Raw genomic sequence first — 14,505 nt, forward strand, 5'->3', positions numbered from 1 at the left:
AGAACGATCGTTAACTGCGCCTTTTTCGATGATAGGTCAAGGACATAAGTTTAGGTATCCAAAGCATCTCCCTGACGCAACCAACCTCTGAAAAAGAGTTTCTGATATACCAAATCAACCTGACAGATAACAGAAAGAAAGCTTAAAGCTAAAGAGACATCGTTCTGGAAGTTAAAAGGTTTGTGTGGGAAAATTAAAATTTTGGATCATATTAGACATTTGACCAAGCACATTATCTAATATTAGTGTTTAATGGTTAACGAATTGAAATCTCAAAAAACAGATTTTGAAATAGCTGGTTGCAAGAGATTTCAAATTAAAGGATTGTCACAATCTTATACAAAACAACTAACTCAATTCGCCAGTTAAAATAGCAATTTAATCTGCCATTCAAAAAAAGATATGAAAAAAATAGATATTCAATCAACTGGTTAAAAAATACTAATTCACCTACTAAGAACTAAGTGAAATGGCTAATTCAACCAGCTTGTCAAACGGTCACTTCAATCCACTAATATAAACTAATTCAATCAGTTGGCAACTAACCAAAACAGGTAATTCAATCCGTCAGGCAAAACAACTAATTCATTCTATTAACATTTTTTTTACTAGACAGAAGAGCTAACAACCAGCTCAAGAAACAACATGAGAGAAATCAATGCTCACAAGAGAGATCAATTCATTTGATAACCAGTTTAAGAAACAATATAAGAGAAATCACTACTCATAAAAGAGACCAATTCATTCGGCAACCAGCTCAAGAAACAACAGGAGAGAGATCACTGCTCATAAGAGAGACCAATTCATTTGGAGGGATAGAAATTCAATGGAGAGGGAGCATACCATTATAAGCTTGTTTAGTTGTTTTGCAACCCAAAGTGCAAGAGCATTATAATGATGAGGCACATACTTGAAGACGGTGGAAAAGTCGGATGCTATATCTTTGATATCTTCAACCAAAACAACACAACTCTAGGAACGATCAAATTCAGAAGATAAAAAAGTCGATAACAATTTTGCAATCCGATTCAACAATTACAGAGGATAATTGTTTATGACTGATGATTTGACATGCTTCTCGAATAGCTATTAATTCTTCATGAAGTTAGGAAATAGCTTGAGCACAATAGCCCAATCTATCAACAAACTGCCCCGCATGTTCTCCCTATAACTCCAATAGCTGCTGAGCTATTTTTAAAAGCTCCATCGCATTTAAACTTCATACTCGCAGGGAGGAATACACTGCAATGAAGAGTTGACTTTAGTCCTTCTAGACTCTAAACATGAAGTTTCTCACGAAGATAAAAACTCTGAGCTTCGACACTAGCCTTGATGGTTGAAATTGGGCAAATCGGAACATGTTCATAAACGAATTTTTTCTAGACACCACACAAACCATCCCCCAAAAGCAAAATTCGAAAGGAAGTACAAGATATCCTTCTTTTACTCAAACTTCGATATCATAGAAGATAATATCTGAACAACAGAATTTGAAGGCATGGAAGATCCTAAAAGACTTAAAGAAGAGTAAACCAAACAAGACGAGTCCAATCACACTAGAAAAACGCACATGCTCCACATTTTCTTATTATTACATATCGATACGCTAAAACCACTAAACACCAACCACCAAATTAACTAGGGCCACTATATAATCTTAAGAGCAACCCCAATTGCATTCCCCATATATCAAGACTATCAGGGGCCTTTGACTGATGGAAACGGAAAGGAATTTAGAAAGGGAAAGGAACAGAAAGGAAAGGATTGGTACTAAATTGTATTACATGTTTGGTTTTGATCCGGAAACGGAATGAAAAATTATATGATTATCTTTATATTTGATTTTTCAGAGATTAAATAATATCAAGAGACTCAAATATATTTATGTTTATAATAATATAATTTATTTATATTTTTCATATTTTTATGCAATTTATTATTTAAAAATGTCATTAATGTTTTAAATACCTTGACTTATAAATTATATCAAAATTATTTTTAATATATAAATACTAAAATTAAAATTTATTTTTATTTTTTTAATATATTTTAAATATTAGTTATAATTTTAATGAATTAAGAAATAAATTATAAATGAAAATGAAAAAAAATAATCAAAAGGAAAGGAAATACCTAGTAAGGGGTGGGGAATGGGGTTTGGAGGATATTGGGTAAACCCAAAACTGAAAAGAGGGAAATAGAATGATACTTTTTACAAAACAAACACCAACTAAGGGAATCAGCCTTCATGTTTCCCTTTCCCTTTCTTAACTACCCCCAACCAAACGGCCCCTCACTCTTTATAAGAGCATATGTTCGCCTGCTAGGCAAGCGTAACTCTACAATAGTACGATATCGTCCGTTTTGAGCTTAGCCCGCACAACTTTGTTTTTGGCCACCTCCCAAAAGGCCTCGTATTACTGGAGTTGTTCTGACTTCTTATATTCTAGCTTTCTGTCCCTCCCACGACCGATGTGTGACAACTCCTAACAGCATGAGCAAAGGCTATCCACAGTCTCCCAGTTATACAAGTCTAACCACATCCAAAAACCCAGATAGACATAAAAACTAACCAATTACATAAATAAAACACTAAATAAACAAAAGAATAGTGTACTCAAAACAAGAAGCTGGATATCAAATAACTAAATCCAACAGGATGAAACAGCAATTGTATAATTCAGCCAAAAAAAAAGGTCAAGACGCAGATACATTGTTTATTACCGATGATTTATGAGAAACGGAATAACATTCAAGAACAAAGAAAATTATCAAGGACCAAAGAAAAAAGTATGAAATTACAGTTCAATGAGACCATGCGAATCCATGATCGAGAGAAACTGTAGCAGAACAACAATTTTCTACAAGGAAAACCAGGAGCGGCCCTTTTCTGATGAGTGAGCTAACCCTTGAAAGACACCTCATCCGCGCCACTACTGAGAATACATTGCAACTCCTTTCTTACTTTGTGCCAACAGCAGGCATATACCATATGAAATCATAACATTTGTTGACATCAGCGACATGACCAAGGTGATGATACTCCAACCTCTTCTCCACGATATTGTAGCAATATAGTTTTTTCTCACTAATTGGGTTATAGGTCGTATAGTAGATGCAACTTGGTTTCCAAGTGTCCCCTGTATCATCATTTATCCGACGAGAGATAGAATAACTTTCGCCAACAAACACAGAGTGCCTACCCAAGCCAGTAACCTCTATCCAGCCTCCTGTGTCAAGATTGAGCTTGTAAACCTCAAAATGTCGACCATATAATATCACATGACGCTGTACTAGTATTATCAAGTCTCCCGATGATTCAATCAAATAAAGAGCATTATGATCCCCAACTTTATCAAGTGGTGGAGTTAGCGAAGCAGCTACTCCAGCTTCATCAAAAACCACAATAGTCCCACTAGATCGTATCGCAACAATGTGATTTTTATACCAAACCACGTCCACAAAGTCACTTTTGTGTTTGTTGTCTGACAGATAAGTCCACTGTTTGAGTTCAGCATTTAGCATAGCAATGCCACAGTATCTATGAGAGATTGCCATGATTCCTACACCAGGCTGAAGAGAATCTGAACTAGGGCTATAAAATACCATACCCTTGCTTATTGGATGACCAAGACGCGGCAGCTCTATGACAACGTTTGTAAGAGGGTTTACTAATTGCAGACGATAATCAAGCTGATTTTGGCTGAGGATCCAACCAGTGAAAGATCCCCAATAACGCCATGACAATTCTGTCTGGAACAGTGAGCTCAAACTATCTATATTCCGACTTAAGCTGTTCAAGCCTTTCAAAACTACTTTAGAGCTCTCGTATTTTTTGGCCAACAGCCATGGAACACGTTTCCAGTAGTCTTTGGGGATAGCCGAGCGCCAGTATTTGCAGACTGATCTAAGTGCAATAAAATCCTCCTCTACGACTAACCTATCCACTAACAAACGGAGTAAATCTTCTGGAAGTTTAGACCAGTCACTAGTGCTCTCCGGAATCGATATTCTAGCTCTTCTCAAACCCGCGCTCCAAAAATTAGAGATGCTGGTTCTTTTGCGGGAGAAGTGTTGAACTCTTTTGGAAGAATTACGAGGATTCTCTGAGAGAAGGTTGACAAGGGTTTTGTGATTCTTATTTCGAGCAGCCATGATGATCATTTGATTTCTAGTTCTCCAATACCAAGTACTAAAAGTTATTATGAAGGTAGAAATGGAGAAGATAAGCAAAAAGGTGGGACAATGGAAGGGAAAACAAATTATGTTGATTAAATTATATATTAGGGCATGGAAATTTTTAGCAGGAACCATTCAATCAGAAATGATATCCAGAACCAGATAGGAAAAAGATAGTTTGAGCAAAACCTATATCCAACTAAAATCTAATGATCAGAGACATAGAGATTTGTAAGTAGTACAGATAGTTCTTCAAAACATGCACTATAACCCCTCAAAGTGTTCCGTTCCATTTTCATTGCCAAACCTGGTATTCCTGCCCCCGACCTAAATATAGAGAAAGGACCGGTCAGAAAAAATGCCATAGTCATAGATAATCAATATATAAAACATTTTGATGTCAACATACACAATAATATAAAGCAAAGTAAGACCTGCCCCTCAGAAGGGAGGATCCGAGCAGTGAAGACAGTCTAAGCTAACAATTCTGAGAAAGGTGATAAAGGTAGAGTGTTCAGGTCAGGAGAGAACAAATATAGTATCTGATCGATAAAGATATATCCATTACTAAAGCTTTTAGTATATATACAAAAAGTCAATTTTCACTCTCCTTTCTGTTACAACAGAACATAAAAGCTAAGGGCATTAACACATACAGCACTTAGGTCTATTACACCATTTAAGGGGATAATTTAGCACTTAAACATAGTGGATAACAATCGCACATTGCACATGTAACCCTCCTCCCAGTACCGAACTTTTATGGAATAAATACAACAATAAAGGAGTAGTTCAAGCAATCTAACACCATTGGTACTATAAAGAATTAGAGAAACTACAAAAAAAAAAAAAACAACAAATAATTGTTCTGACCTACAACACTACAAGTACTTCAAATACAACCAATGTTTACCACGAAATATCATTAAATCACACCAAAGTTTACAGGATTATTTAGCACATAAACATAGTGGGTAAGATTTGAGCATTGCGCACATCTCAAGTCTCAACCTCCAGTATCGGCTTTGTATGGTATGAATACAACAATTAAGAAGTAGAATTTCATGCAATCCAATAAGATAGCTATAAACAAAGAAATAAAGATACTATAAATCTTTTAAAAAAAGAACAAACAATTGTTCTGACCCTAGAAAACTACAAGTAACTCAAAAAGAACCAATCTTTACCATTTGAAAAAATCATCTAAATCACAGCATGTTTATCGGAATTTGTTTAGCACATACATTAAGGAGTAAAATTTTAAGCAATCTTATTAACATAGCTACTAACAGAAAATTACCAAACCACAGAATTGTTCAAGAAAGAACAAATATTTGCTCTGACCTTGATAACACTACAAGTATTTCAAAAAGAATCAATCTTTACCACAAAACAATCATCAAATCACGTTAAGTCTATCAGAATATTTTATCACATAAACAAAGCACGGGTAAAAATCCCACATTGCACCCCCCACTCACCCTCCCTGTCTCGGGATTTTATGGCATAAACACAACAATAAAGGTATAAATCTCAAGCAGTCCCATAAAACAGCTACCAACAAAGAATAAAAGAAAAAAACAACTTTCATAAACACTACAACTACTTCATAAAGAACCCATCTTTACCACAAGAAAATCACCAAATCAATAAAATCATTAGACAAAAACACAAACTAACAAGAAGAAGAAGAAGAAGAAGAAGAAGAAGAAGAAGAAGAAGAAGAAGCAATCCTGACTCAATTACAACTTAAAACTCAATAATATCAGCTAAATAACAATTAATCTCCTACTCAACAACCCAATTCACCAAACAAGATTCACAAACTAACAAAACCAACATACCAATCCAACTCAAATTCAAAATTCATTCAATCAAATTCACATATAGAGACAAGATACATACAGAATTGAAAGCTATAGATAGAAAACAAGAAAAATAAAACATACCCTTATGCAAATCTGAGATGCAGATCAATCTTCAACACCAAAGAGAAACAGTGGTTGGTGATCTTCCATGGTGAATTGAATTGGGTTCTTGCTTTTTTCAGTATGAAAGCTCTGCGAATTATTTTATAATAGAGAGAAAAGAACGAGGAATAAATATGATTACAAGAGAGAAAGAGAAAAAGAACATGTTAGAATCTTGATTAATGAATTAAATATCTTGATTAATGAAAAAATGATAAAAAAGGATAAACTGATATTAAGATCTTCTTCGGAGTGTACTTTATATCAAATCCGAAGTAGAAAGCAAATTGAATTAGGATTGCAGATTGCTCAGTATTTTGGAATTTAGGAAATTAAATTTGAATTTTATGTATTAAAATATCAAAATATTTAAATATGATTTTGTATTATATTAAAAATCTAATATTTGATATTTTTTAAATCTGTTTGTAATTATTTAGGATATTGAAAATCAATAAGAGTAGTATTTGTATCAAAAAAGGTCAAATACTTGTGAAAATGACATGACATCATGTGATATAAGTGAGAATTAAGTTAGAAACTGACCTAAAATCAAAAATTAGTTTGGGGTATTTTTTAGTTATTTAATTTATTTGAACTTTTATTTTATAAAAATTATCAATAAGTGCTCATAATTCGTAGATCATTTTTATTTTTATTATTATATTTTTCATAACTTATAAATATAAATTAGTTAAATTATCCAAACCAACATTTTAGACTCTTAACTTATCACATTAATTGCAGGCTTGTTTGGATAACTTACTGGGAGCTTATATTTTTTATATGCATATTTTTATAATTTTTTAGGATATAAATATTAAAGAGATTTTTAATATAAATTATGTGAAAAAATGAAAGTTTATTTCAGGAAAAATAGAGTTTCAAGTATTTTTTTTTCCAGAAAAATAAAGGTCATCAATTATGATTTAATTTTTGACACAAAAGATGAATATAACCTGGAGAGAAAAAAGTTGTTTTGAGAGCTGACTAATGTGCCTAGATTTTAACCGCCATTTTTTTACCTTCCGATCTTCATCTCTTTTACTCAAAGAAAAATTTATATGAGAGTATGCGACGTCATATTTTGGAGAATCATGTATGCGATGATTTATTTTACAAACAAGGTAAACCTTCATTTCCGTAGTTCTTGATTGACAAAGGAACTCGATCTTGAACAAATTTGACAAAAAGAATTTATGAACAAATTTGACAAGCCTGGTGAACATTGTTCGTGAATAGGTCCAAGATATCTTCTTTGTGTGCATTGATATCAGGTGTTATCCTGGATCACTGTCAAGCAAGTACTCAAGAAGCAAATCATTTCACTGAGAGTTGAACTCGAGAACAAACTAAATTAGAATATAGATATTGGTTAACATAGGAAGCAACCGCCAACAAGGTGTTGGTGCGGTGGTTGAGCTCTGAAACTTCCTTGTGGGAGGTAAGGAGTTTGACTAGGATTTGGATTCGAGCTATCCTTCCATTCAGCGGCGGGAATTGAAATAAGCCAAGACTTCATCTAGAATAATAATAAGAAGAAGAATTTATTGAATATCGGAGATTAGTTGCTGCTCAAATAAAGATATATATTGATTTTTAAGAATATCATGACAAAAAAAAAAGATTATTAAATTTTTCAACTGAGACGGGACTTAAGCTTAGGTTAGCCTTCCCCGGTTCCATCCATGCATCCGTTTCCATCCTCCTTTGCAGTTGTACCTACCTATTTATTTGGAATGGCTGCGCCTCTGTGGTGGACTTCTTTCGGGTAGCGACTTCCAAATTAATCCCACAAGATAACTCAGGTTTCTAGGATTTTTACCAAGAACGTAGTCAATCTGCCAAAACCAAGCAAAGTATTCTGTTTTTTTTGTTAAAGTCTCCTTAAACGATTATTTGGAAGTATTTGAAAATAAGAAAAAAATGAAAGTCTTTATGATAATAGATAGAATGATCTCATAAACCTGAGTTTCAGCAAACTTACAGAGGACATAAGTTAAGAAATATTCGGTCCACAGTACCATCCAGGTGTATTCACAGCATAAAGATAGTCCTAAATACTGTAGCCAAAGAAGCAGCATTAACAATATACTGAAGAGGCTGCCACCTTCTGTCATATAACTTAACCAAACCTCCTGCCATGTTGCCCGAGAAACATTAGGCGTTAATTTGTGCTGCAGCGGAGAACACTGAATGCTGGCATATACAAGCTGGACTAAAATCTAGTATGGACGATGAAGCACAGTCACAATACCTTTTGTTTGGTTGATACTTGCAAAGAGTGGAAGAAACGAGCTTATTAAGATGTTCATGAACAATCTTAGACTTGTCAGAAGAAGCTGAGAGCGAAAAAATTGCTGACAAATAGTTTTAGCCTTTTGCAGAAAATTCATCTAATTCTGCGGAACAAGAGGTCTGAGATTTTCTCCAGATTAGCAGATACGCAGACATTCCTTAAATTTATCATGTGCCCGTCCATAATAACAGTTTAGTGAAAAAAGACAATATGAAAATCTCAGAGAAATCAAACAAAATAAGACGTCCTCCTTGGAAGTAGTATCTGGGGAGAATCACATGTACACTGACCTTACCCTTACTTTCAAGAGTTACAAAAACTGTTTCTGTGAAGAAAGGCTCTCGTTTCGTAAAGTCTTTGCATCATCTCAGTAAGTCAGTTACTACATGGTACATAGTGTTTACAAATTACAAACCTAACAGTCCAGGCTAGTCGTTCATATCCGTTGGAATCTGAATGAGTCAGACACACACATACATGTAACACTAACACAAAATAGCAGTATCCTCCCCTTCCGATCCTTTGTTGTACCTGCCAAGCTGATTTCTGGAGAATTTGAAAAGGGTTTTAGCTCCATGGACAAGTTTCTGGGAATAAGCCTTTTTGTCCCTGGAAACAATCGATGCTAAAGCCAGAGCAGCTGCCAACTCTGCAGCAAGTATGACAGTCAGTTTCAGGCAGGTCGTCAGCAAAGTCCTCGGGACGCATCCAACAGTTATGATCATTATGAATTGTCCCTTCAGTGGTATCCCAACTTCACACCTATTATACAAACAAAAAGAAAATAGCAGCATGAGTTCCTGTCTGAAGGACTGGTAATGAAGAACAATCAAATTATAGTTGTGCGCGCTCACAATGAGCGACCCGGGCCCTTAACTAGTTCACCACATGCATTATAGATTCCATTACTATGGAAATATGACATAATACATCTGCGATGTAGCTAATTAAGTAGTTCACTATTTGCATGAATGATAGAAACATTGCGATGTAGCCATTATAGAGGCCATCTAAGGATTTCCCTGGAAATCCACCTAAAAGCCATAATAAGTTAAAAGTCCATGCAATTTAAGTAACACAGCCAAAACTATCACTGACAGTTCTGTGCATTGAAGAACATGAATGCTTTGCTCAATGCAATCGTGTAATTGTATTGCTATGTAGAACGATCTAAAGGACATCATCCAGTAGAGGCAGCAAAAACTTGACAAGAAAGATAAAGGCAGCAATAAGACCAACAGCAAAAATAGTGCCAATAGTCCGAAGAATTAACTTTCTACTCACCCAACTCTGTGTTCTCTCTGTAAACAGTGGAGGTACCAGTACCACCACAGGATCAATGTTGCCCCTGTCTGCTCCGGTGCCAGAATCAGCCGGACTCTGTAGTCCTCCATCAGATGAATTTGTGACATGCATGATCAAAGAGTTTTATGAACATAAACATATCCTAAAAGGCTTATGTTCAGAAACAAAAATGTATCTTAAAGACTGGTGGATGCAGTTAGATTGTTGGGAATATTGTGAGTTGGAGAAGAGTTTGATATACAGGCAACACTGTGAAGAAAGTTTGACATTGCAAAAAATATATGTAAATGCTCTTCTATAATATGGTAAAAAAGGAAGAAAAACAGGTACCTGGGTAAGAGCAGGTCCGATCCCCAGAGGGAGGGCAAGCAGAGCGACCACCCTGACTGCATTGAGGTTTCATGTAGAAACTAAAGATATCATTAAGTTTATCTAGTTACTCATGCGTCTGTGCATCTATGTGTTTGACATATTCGGGTGATCCACTTCTCAAGATTCAAAAACTTGAAAGTTGATTTATAGGTTTTTTTCCCTTGATTAGAATTTATGTATATGCATATTCACCTAGATCTGTGTTCGCATTATGTTATATTTATTTAGAAGGAAATAAATTCTGAAGGCCTAAAATTCACCTAGGCCCTCGTATGATATGGAACAGGTTCGGTGTAAGTTTAATCATGTTTGTTCAGACATCAGAGTGTGAGTAGTACAGAATGTAACATTACATAGTTGTTGTTCTCCTGCTTGTGATTTGTATAGCGGGTGAAATCTTGTCTCTTGATCTGGCAGTATCAACCTTGTTTCGTGTGTGGAGGTTGATTTGGCGGTATTAACCTCGTTTCTTCTTTTTACATCAATAATTTTCATGTATCACTACTATTCATAAACTTAAAAAGGCCAATCAAGTCAACAATGAGTCGAGCATTAATTGAAAGAATAAATGATTAAGTTAATTATTACAGAAGTTTCAACGTTTCCAAGCAGCTGGTGGTGGTGGTGCGAGGGGAAACAAGGGTGGAATTGCAGAGAACATGGTTTTTATGTCAAATAGCTTACTGTTACTGCCCGGCAAAGCCACAAGGGCTGCGACTAAACCAGCATTACCTGCAATAGTTGCCTCTGTCTGATTGTAATTCAAACGCGTGTCACGGAAACCATCATCCCAGTCGGGCCCCCCAACCATAGCCCCGACAATAGTATTAGGATTTGGATCCGAGCTATCCCTCCATTTCCATCCTCCTCTGCAGCTGTATTTCACCTTGTTGTTAGGAATGGACGCACCTCTGTGGTGGACTTGTTTCGGGTAGTGACTTCCGAATCCCACAAGATAACTCATGTTTCTTGGATTTCTACCAAGAACATAGTCAATCTGCCAAAACCAAGAAAAGGACTCAGCTATCTGTTATGATTTCCTAAGACAGCTATGTGGAAGTATTTTGTAAAGAGAAAAGAAAAGAAGAAATGCAGGTCTTATTGTTATGGACAGTAACTCTCACATACCTGAGTCTTGGCAAACGTACGCAGAAGACTAGTTGGGTAGAAATTTGGTCCACAGTACCATCCAGGTGTATCCGCAGCATCAAGATAGTCGCTAAATAGTGTAGCCAAGAAAGCAGCATTGACAACGAATTGAAGAGGCTGCGGTTTTCCATTATTTAACTGAATCAAGCCTCCTGCAAGGTCGCCCAAAGAATATTGAGTGCCTTTAATGTTGCAGAGGGGGGAACAGTAAACTAGTATGGATTATGAAGCAAAGTGACCATACCTTGTGTTCTGTTGAAGCGCTTTAAGGATGGAAGCAACGAGCACATGTACATGCAGGTTTGATTGTGAAATGTCTTTAGACCTTCTTCAAAGGAATACCCAGGGGACAAGAACAATCTCAGACGTGTTAAAAGAAGCTGCCAGAAAAGAAAAAAAATGCATGACTTGCATAATATTATCAGTAAAAGATTGATAACAATTCTGCAGATGAGAGATCTAAAATCTGCAAAACCGACATGTCTGAGATATATGCAGATATGTACTGACACTTTAGCCATTGTGCATTATTAGAACTTTGGAGAGAAAAAATAATTTAAAGATTTTATACGGATCACCCAATTATCTCCCCAGGAATACAAAGGTGCATAGCATCTAGAAATCTAAATTTCTATGCAGGTAGTCACATAAATCTGCTGGAATCTGAGTGACACAATGTCAGATAAGACGCGAGGTACAAAACATGTATATTTCATAACAGTGTAGTGAGGAACATATGTTCTTGCTCCTTAAACTTAAATCTACAGCTTAGATGTATATAAGAAACCTAACAAGCTTTATAAAGAATGTAGAGAAATATGATGCATTTTGAAATTAACAAACAACTAAAAAAATTTCCTTCTGCTTCTTAAGATGTAAATGCCTGTACAGGGTAAGAAGTTCTATAAATTAAACGTACAACTTAGGAACCTAACATGAAATATCAATTACAGAGCAAAAACATCGCATGATGAAATTGCCAATCATGATCTTGGGCTTCTATCAAGGCACAAATCCATAATAGTATGATATTGCACGATGTTTTGCCTCAAGCAAGCCATAACTCCACGATAATATGATATTGGCCTTATAATAATAGATGGGACAACTCTTAGCATATGCAGCCAGAGGAAGTTTAAAAGCAAGTACAAGACTGTAATACAACTTACTTGAGCTCCCGCAAGCTTGTTATCCCAACTAAGTTCGCCATAATCATGGCCTCCCCCAAAAGCACCAGCTTGTGAGGCCATTTTGATTGCAAGGGAGAGGTAAAAATTATTCCCAGTAGCACAATACATCCACGCTCCTCCCCAGGCAAACTCATCCCAGTAACTAGTTGAGTTATAAAAATTTGCAGCCTCCGTTCCTATGCTATACATGCCATGCTGATCCCTAGCAAATTTAAAGAGGGTTTTCGCTCCATGGACAAGTTTCTTGGAGTACGTCTTGTTGTCCTTGAAAACAATAGACGCTGAAGCCAGAGCAGCTGCCATCTCTGCTGCAAGGTCTGAGCAACTATGACATTCAGTTACAGGTCGATGGTAATCAATGTCCTCAGGGCGCATCCAACAATAATGGTCATTACGAATATGTCCTTCACTGGTGTCTCCAACTCCCACCTGTTATACATATTAATAATAAATGCTGAATAAATATACTAACTACTAAAGAACTTCTTCTTTTTTGTGTGTTGGACTGCCATGGAAGGCAAATTTTTTGCTAAGGAAGGCGATTTTAGATGTGAACAACTAAAATTTTTGCAAGTGTGAATATCTGGTAAGTAAAAAATTCCTAGGTATCTATCTGAGTGAAACAACCAGAAAGATGGAGAAAATTTACCTGCATCACAACGCGATCTATGGTGTCAGCAGAAGAATTAAAAGTTTTTAGAAGATAATCAGTTCCCCACTTAATGATGTCTTTAATATGGTTAAGCTCCCCTGCAGCTTCATATTTGGCACTGTACTCGATCACACTCCAACTCAACATGGTCATGGCAAAAGATTGTGGAAAATTGAATTTGATTGCATCACCAGAATCATAATAACCCCCAACCAAATTGTTGCCTTTGAATGAAGGATCATCTATCCCGTCGTTCAAACCAGAGTCTTCTCTCCAAGCAACATTATTGTCCTCCGGAAGTTTTCCAGCTGCAAACATCCCACATAAAGCAGTGTTCTTATTCTATTTTGTATAGCCCTCTTTCTCTTCACGATTAAGTTAGAGTTCAATGTTTATCAAAGCAAATCGCGTGTTGAGTATTTCTTAATATTGACTCTATAACTTATTAAATTTAAATTTGGTAGCATTTCCTCTGTCCCATTATAACAGTACCTCGACTTGTAGATTATTTGGTTATGCCTATGATTAGCCGTGGACTAATTAAGCAAATCCGCCTAAAAGTCATAATAATTGAAACATCAATGCAATTCAAGAACACAACAAAAACTTAAATGACTTACATTTCTGTGCATTGAAGAACAAGAGTGCTTTGCTCAAAGCAATCGTGTAATTGTATTCCAATGTAGATGTAGAACGATCAAAAGGACGTGTATCATTATCCAGCACTGGAGGACGATGATGCTGATGTGGCAAAAACTTGACAAGAAGAATGATGAAGGCAGCAATAAGACCAAGAGCAATGATAGTGCCAATAGTCCAAATAATGAACTTTCTACTCACCCAACTCTGTGTTCCGGGACCAGAATCAGCCGGAATCTGTGGAACTCCATCACATGCATTTGTTACATGCATGATCAAAGAGTTCTCAGATATCTGTGTGCTTGCAATTAAGACTGCAAGTTGATGGGATATATAGACAAAAAATGTCAGACTGTTAGGAATATTGTGAGTTGGAGAAGACTTTGATATACAGGCAATAATGTAAAGAGAGTCTGACTTTGGAAAAAATATATATGCACAGGCAAGTAAAATTTGAGATTCAATTAGTAAACGCTGGTGTTTAATTTGTTATTTTCTCGCTCATGAATGACAATTTGTGCAGGCAAATGAAAATTTAAGATCTAAAATATATTCTTTAACTCTACCAAGGGCAAACAAGAAAGAAAGAAGAAACACAGGTACTTGAGTAATCACATTTGTTCAGACTTTACAGTGCAAGGAGTCACCGCGGAACTAGGCGAAGGCTAAACCTGGCTGAAAACTCGGTTGAGTTGGAAAATTCCTTATAATCAGTTATGTTTTGTTCCTTGAAAATTAGCAGATTTTCTC

General features: G+C 35.9%; 2 protein-coding genes across 4 annotated transcripts; both read right to left on the reverse strand.

The window, feature by feature from the left end:
* Positions 1-2,612: 2,612 nt before the first annotated feature.
* LOC108224378 (uncharacterized) lies at positions 2,613-6,351 on the reverse strand. 3 transcript variants are annotated; one of them, XM_064079810.1, is made up of 3 exons: positions 6,129-6,348; positions 4,614-4,666; positions 2,613-4,506 (listed from the first exon to the last, which is right to left on the reverse strand). In XM_064079810.1, the coding sequence occupies exon 3, from the start codon at positions 4,312-4,314 to the stop codon at positions 2,962-2,964; it is 1,353 nt and encodes a 450-aa protein (XP_063935880.1). In that variant the 5' UTR covers positions 4,315-4,506; positions 4,614-4,666; positions 6,129-6,348; the 3' UTR covers positions 2,613-2,961. The 3 variants fall into 3 exon arrangements, with proteins under 3 accessions (XP_063935880.1, XP_063935879.1, XP_017254456.1); XM_064079809.1 differs by having other exon boundaries at positions 4,589-4,666; XM_017398967.2 differs by lacking the exon at positions 4,614-4,666 and having other exon boundaries at positions 6,129-6,351.
* A 2,227-nt stretch (positions 6,352-8,578) lies between these two features.
* Positions 8,579-14,138, reverse strand: LOC108192876 (endoglucanase 9). Its single transcript, XM_017359394.2, has 7 exons — positions 13,737-14,138; positions 13,114-13,424; positions 12,444-12,893; positions 11,519-11,654; positions 11,254-11,426; positions 9,733-11,122; positions 8,579-9,210 (listed from the first exon to the last, which is right to left on the reverse strand). The coding sequence occupies exons 1-6, from the start codon at positions 14,026-14,028 to the stop codon at positions 10,721-10,723; spliced, it is 1,764 nt and encodes a 587-aa protein (XP_017214883.1). The 5' UTR covers positions 14,029-14,138; the 3' UTR covers positions 8,579-9,210; positions 9,733-10,720.
* Positions 14,139-14,505: the final 367 nt, after the last annotated feature.

This window comes from Daucus carota, chromosome 6, assembly GCF_001625215.2.
Source record: "Daucus carota subsp. sativus chromosome 6, DH1 v3.0, whole genome shotgun sequence".
NCBI classification, from domain to species: domain Eukaryota; kingdom Viridiplantae; phylum Streptophyta; class Magnoliopsida; order Apiales; family Apiaceae; genus Daucus; species Daucus carota.

Bases quoted from the DNA above. Each gene is read 5' to 3' on its own strand.
- LOC108224378 (XM_017398967.2), bottom strand. From the start codon at position 4,314: ATGGTTCCTGCTAAAAATTTCCATGCCCTAATATATAATTTAATCAAC.
- LOC108192876 (XM_017359394.2), bottom strand. From the start codon at position 14,028: ATGCATGTAACAAATGCATGTGATGGAGTTCCACAGATTCCGGCTGAT. The intron at 13,425-13,736 runs GTAAGTCATTTA...GGATGTTTGCAG, and splicing joins GTTCTTCAATGCACAGAAAT to CTGGAAAACTTCCGGAGGAC. The intron at 11,427-11,518 runs GTATGGTCACTT...GCGACCTTGCAG, and splicing joins GCGCTTCAACAGAACACAAG to GAGGCTTGATTCAGTTAAAT.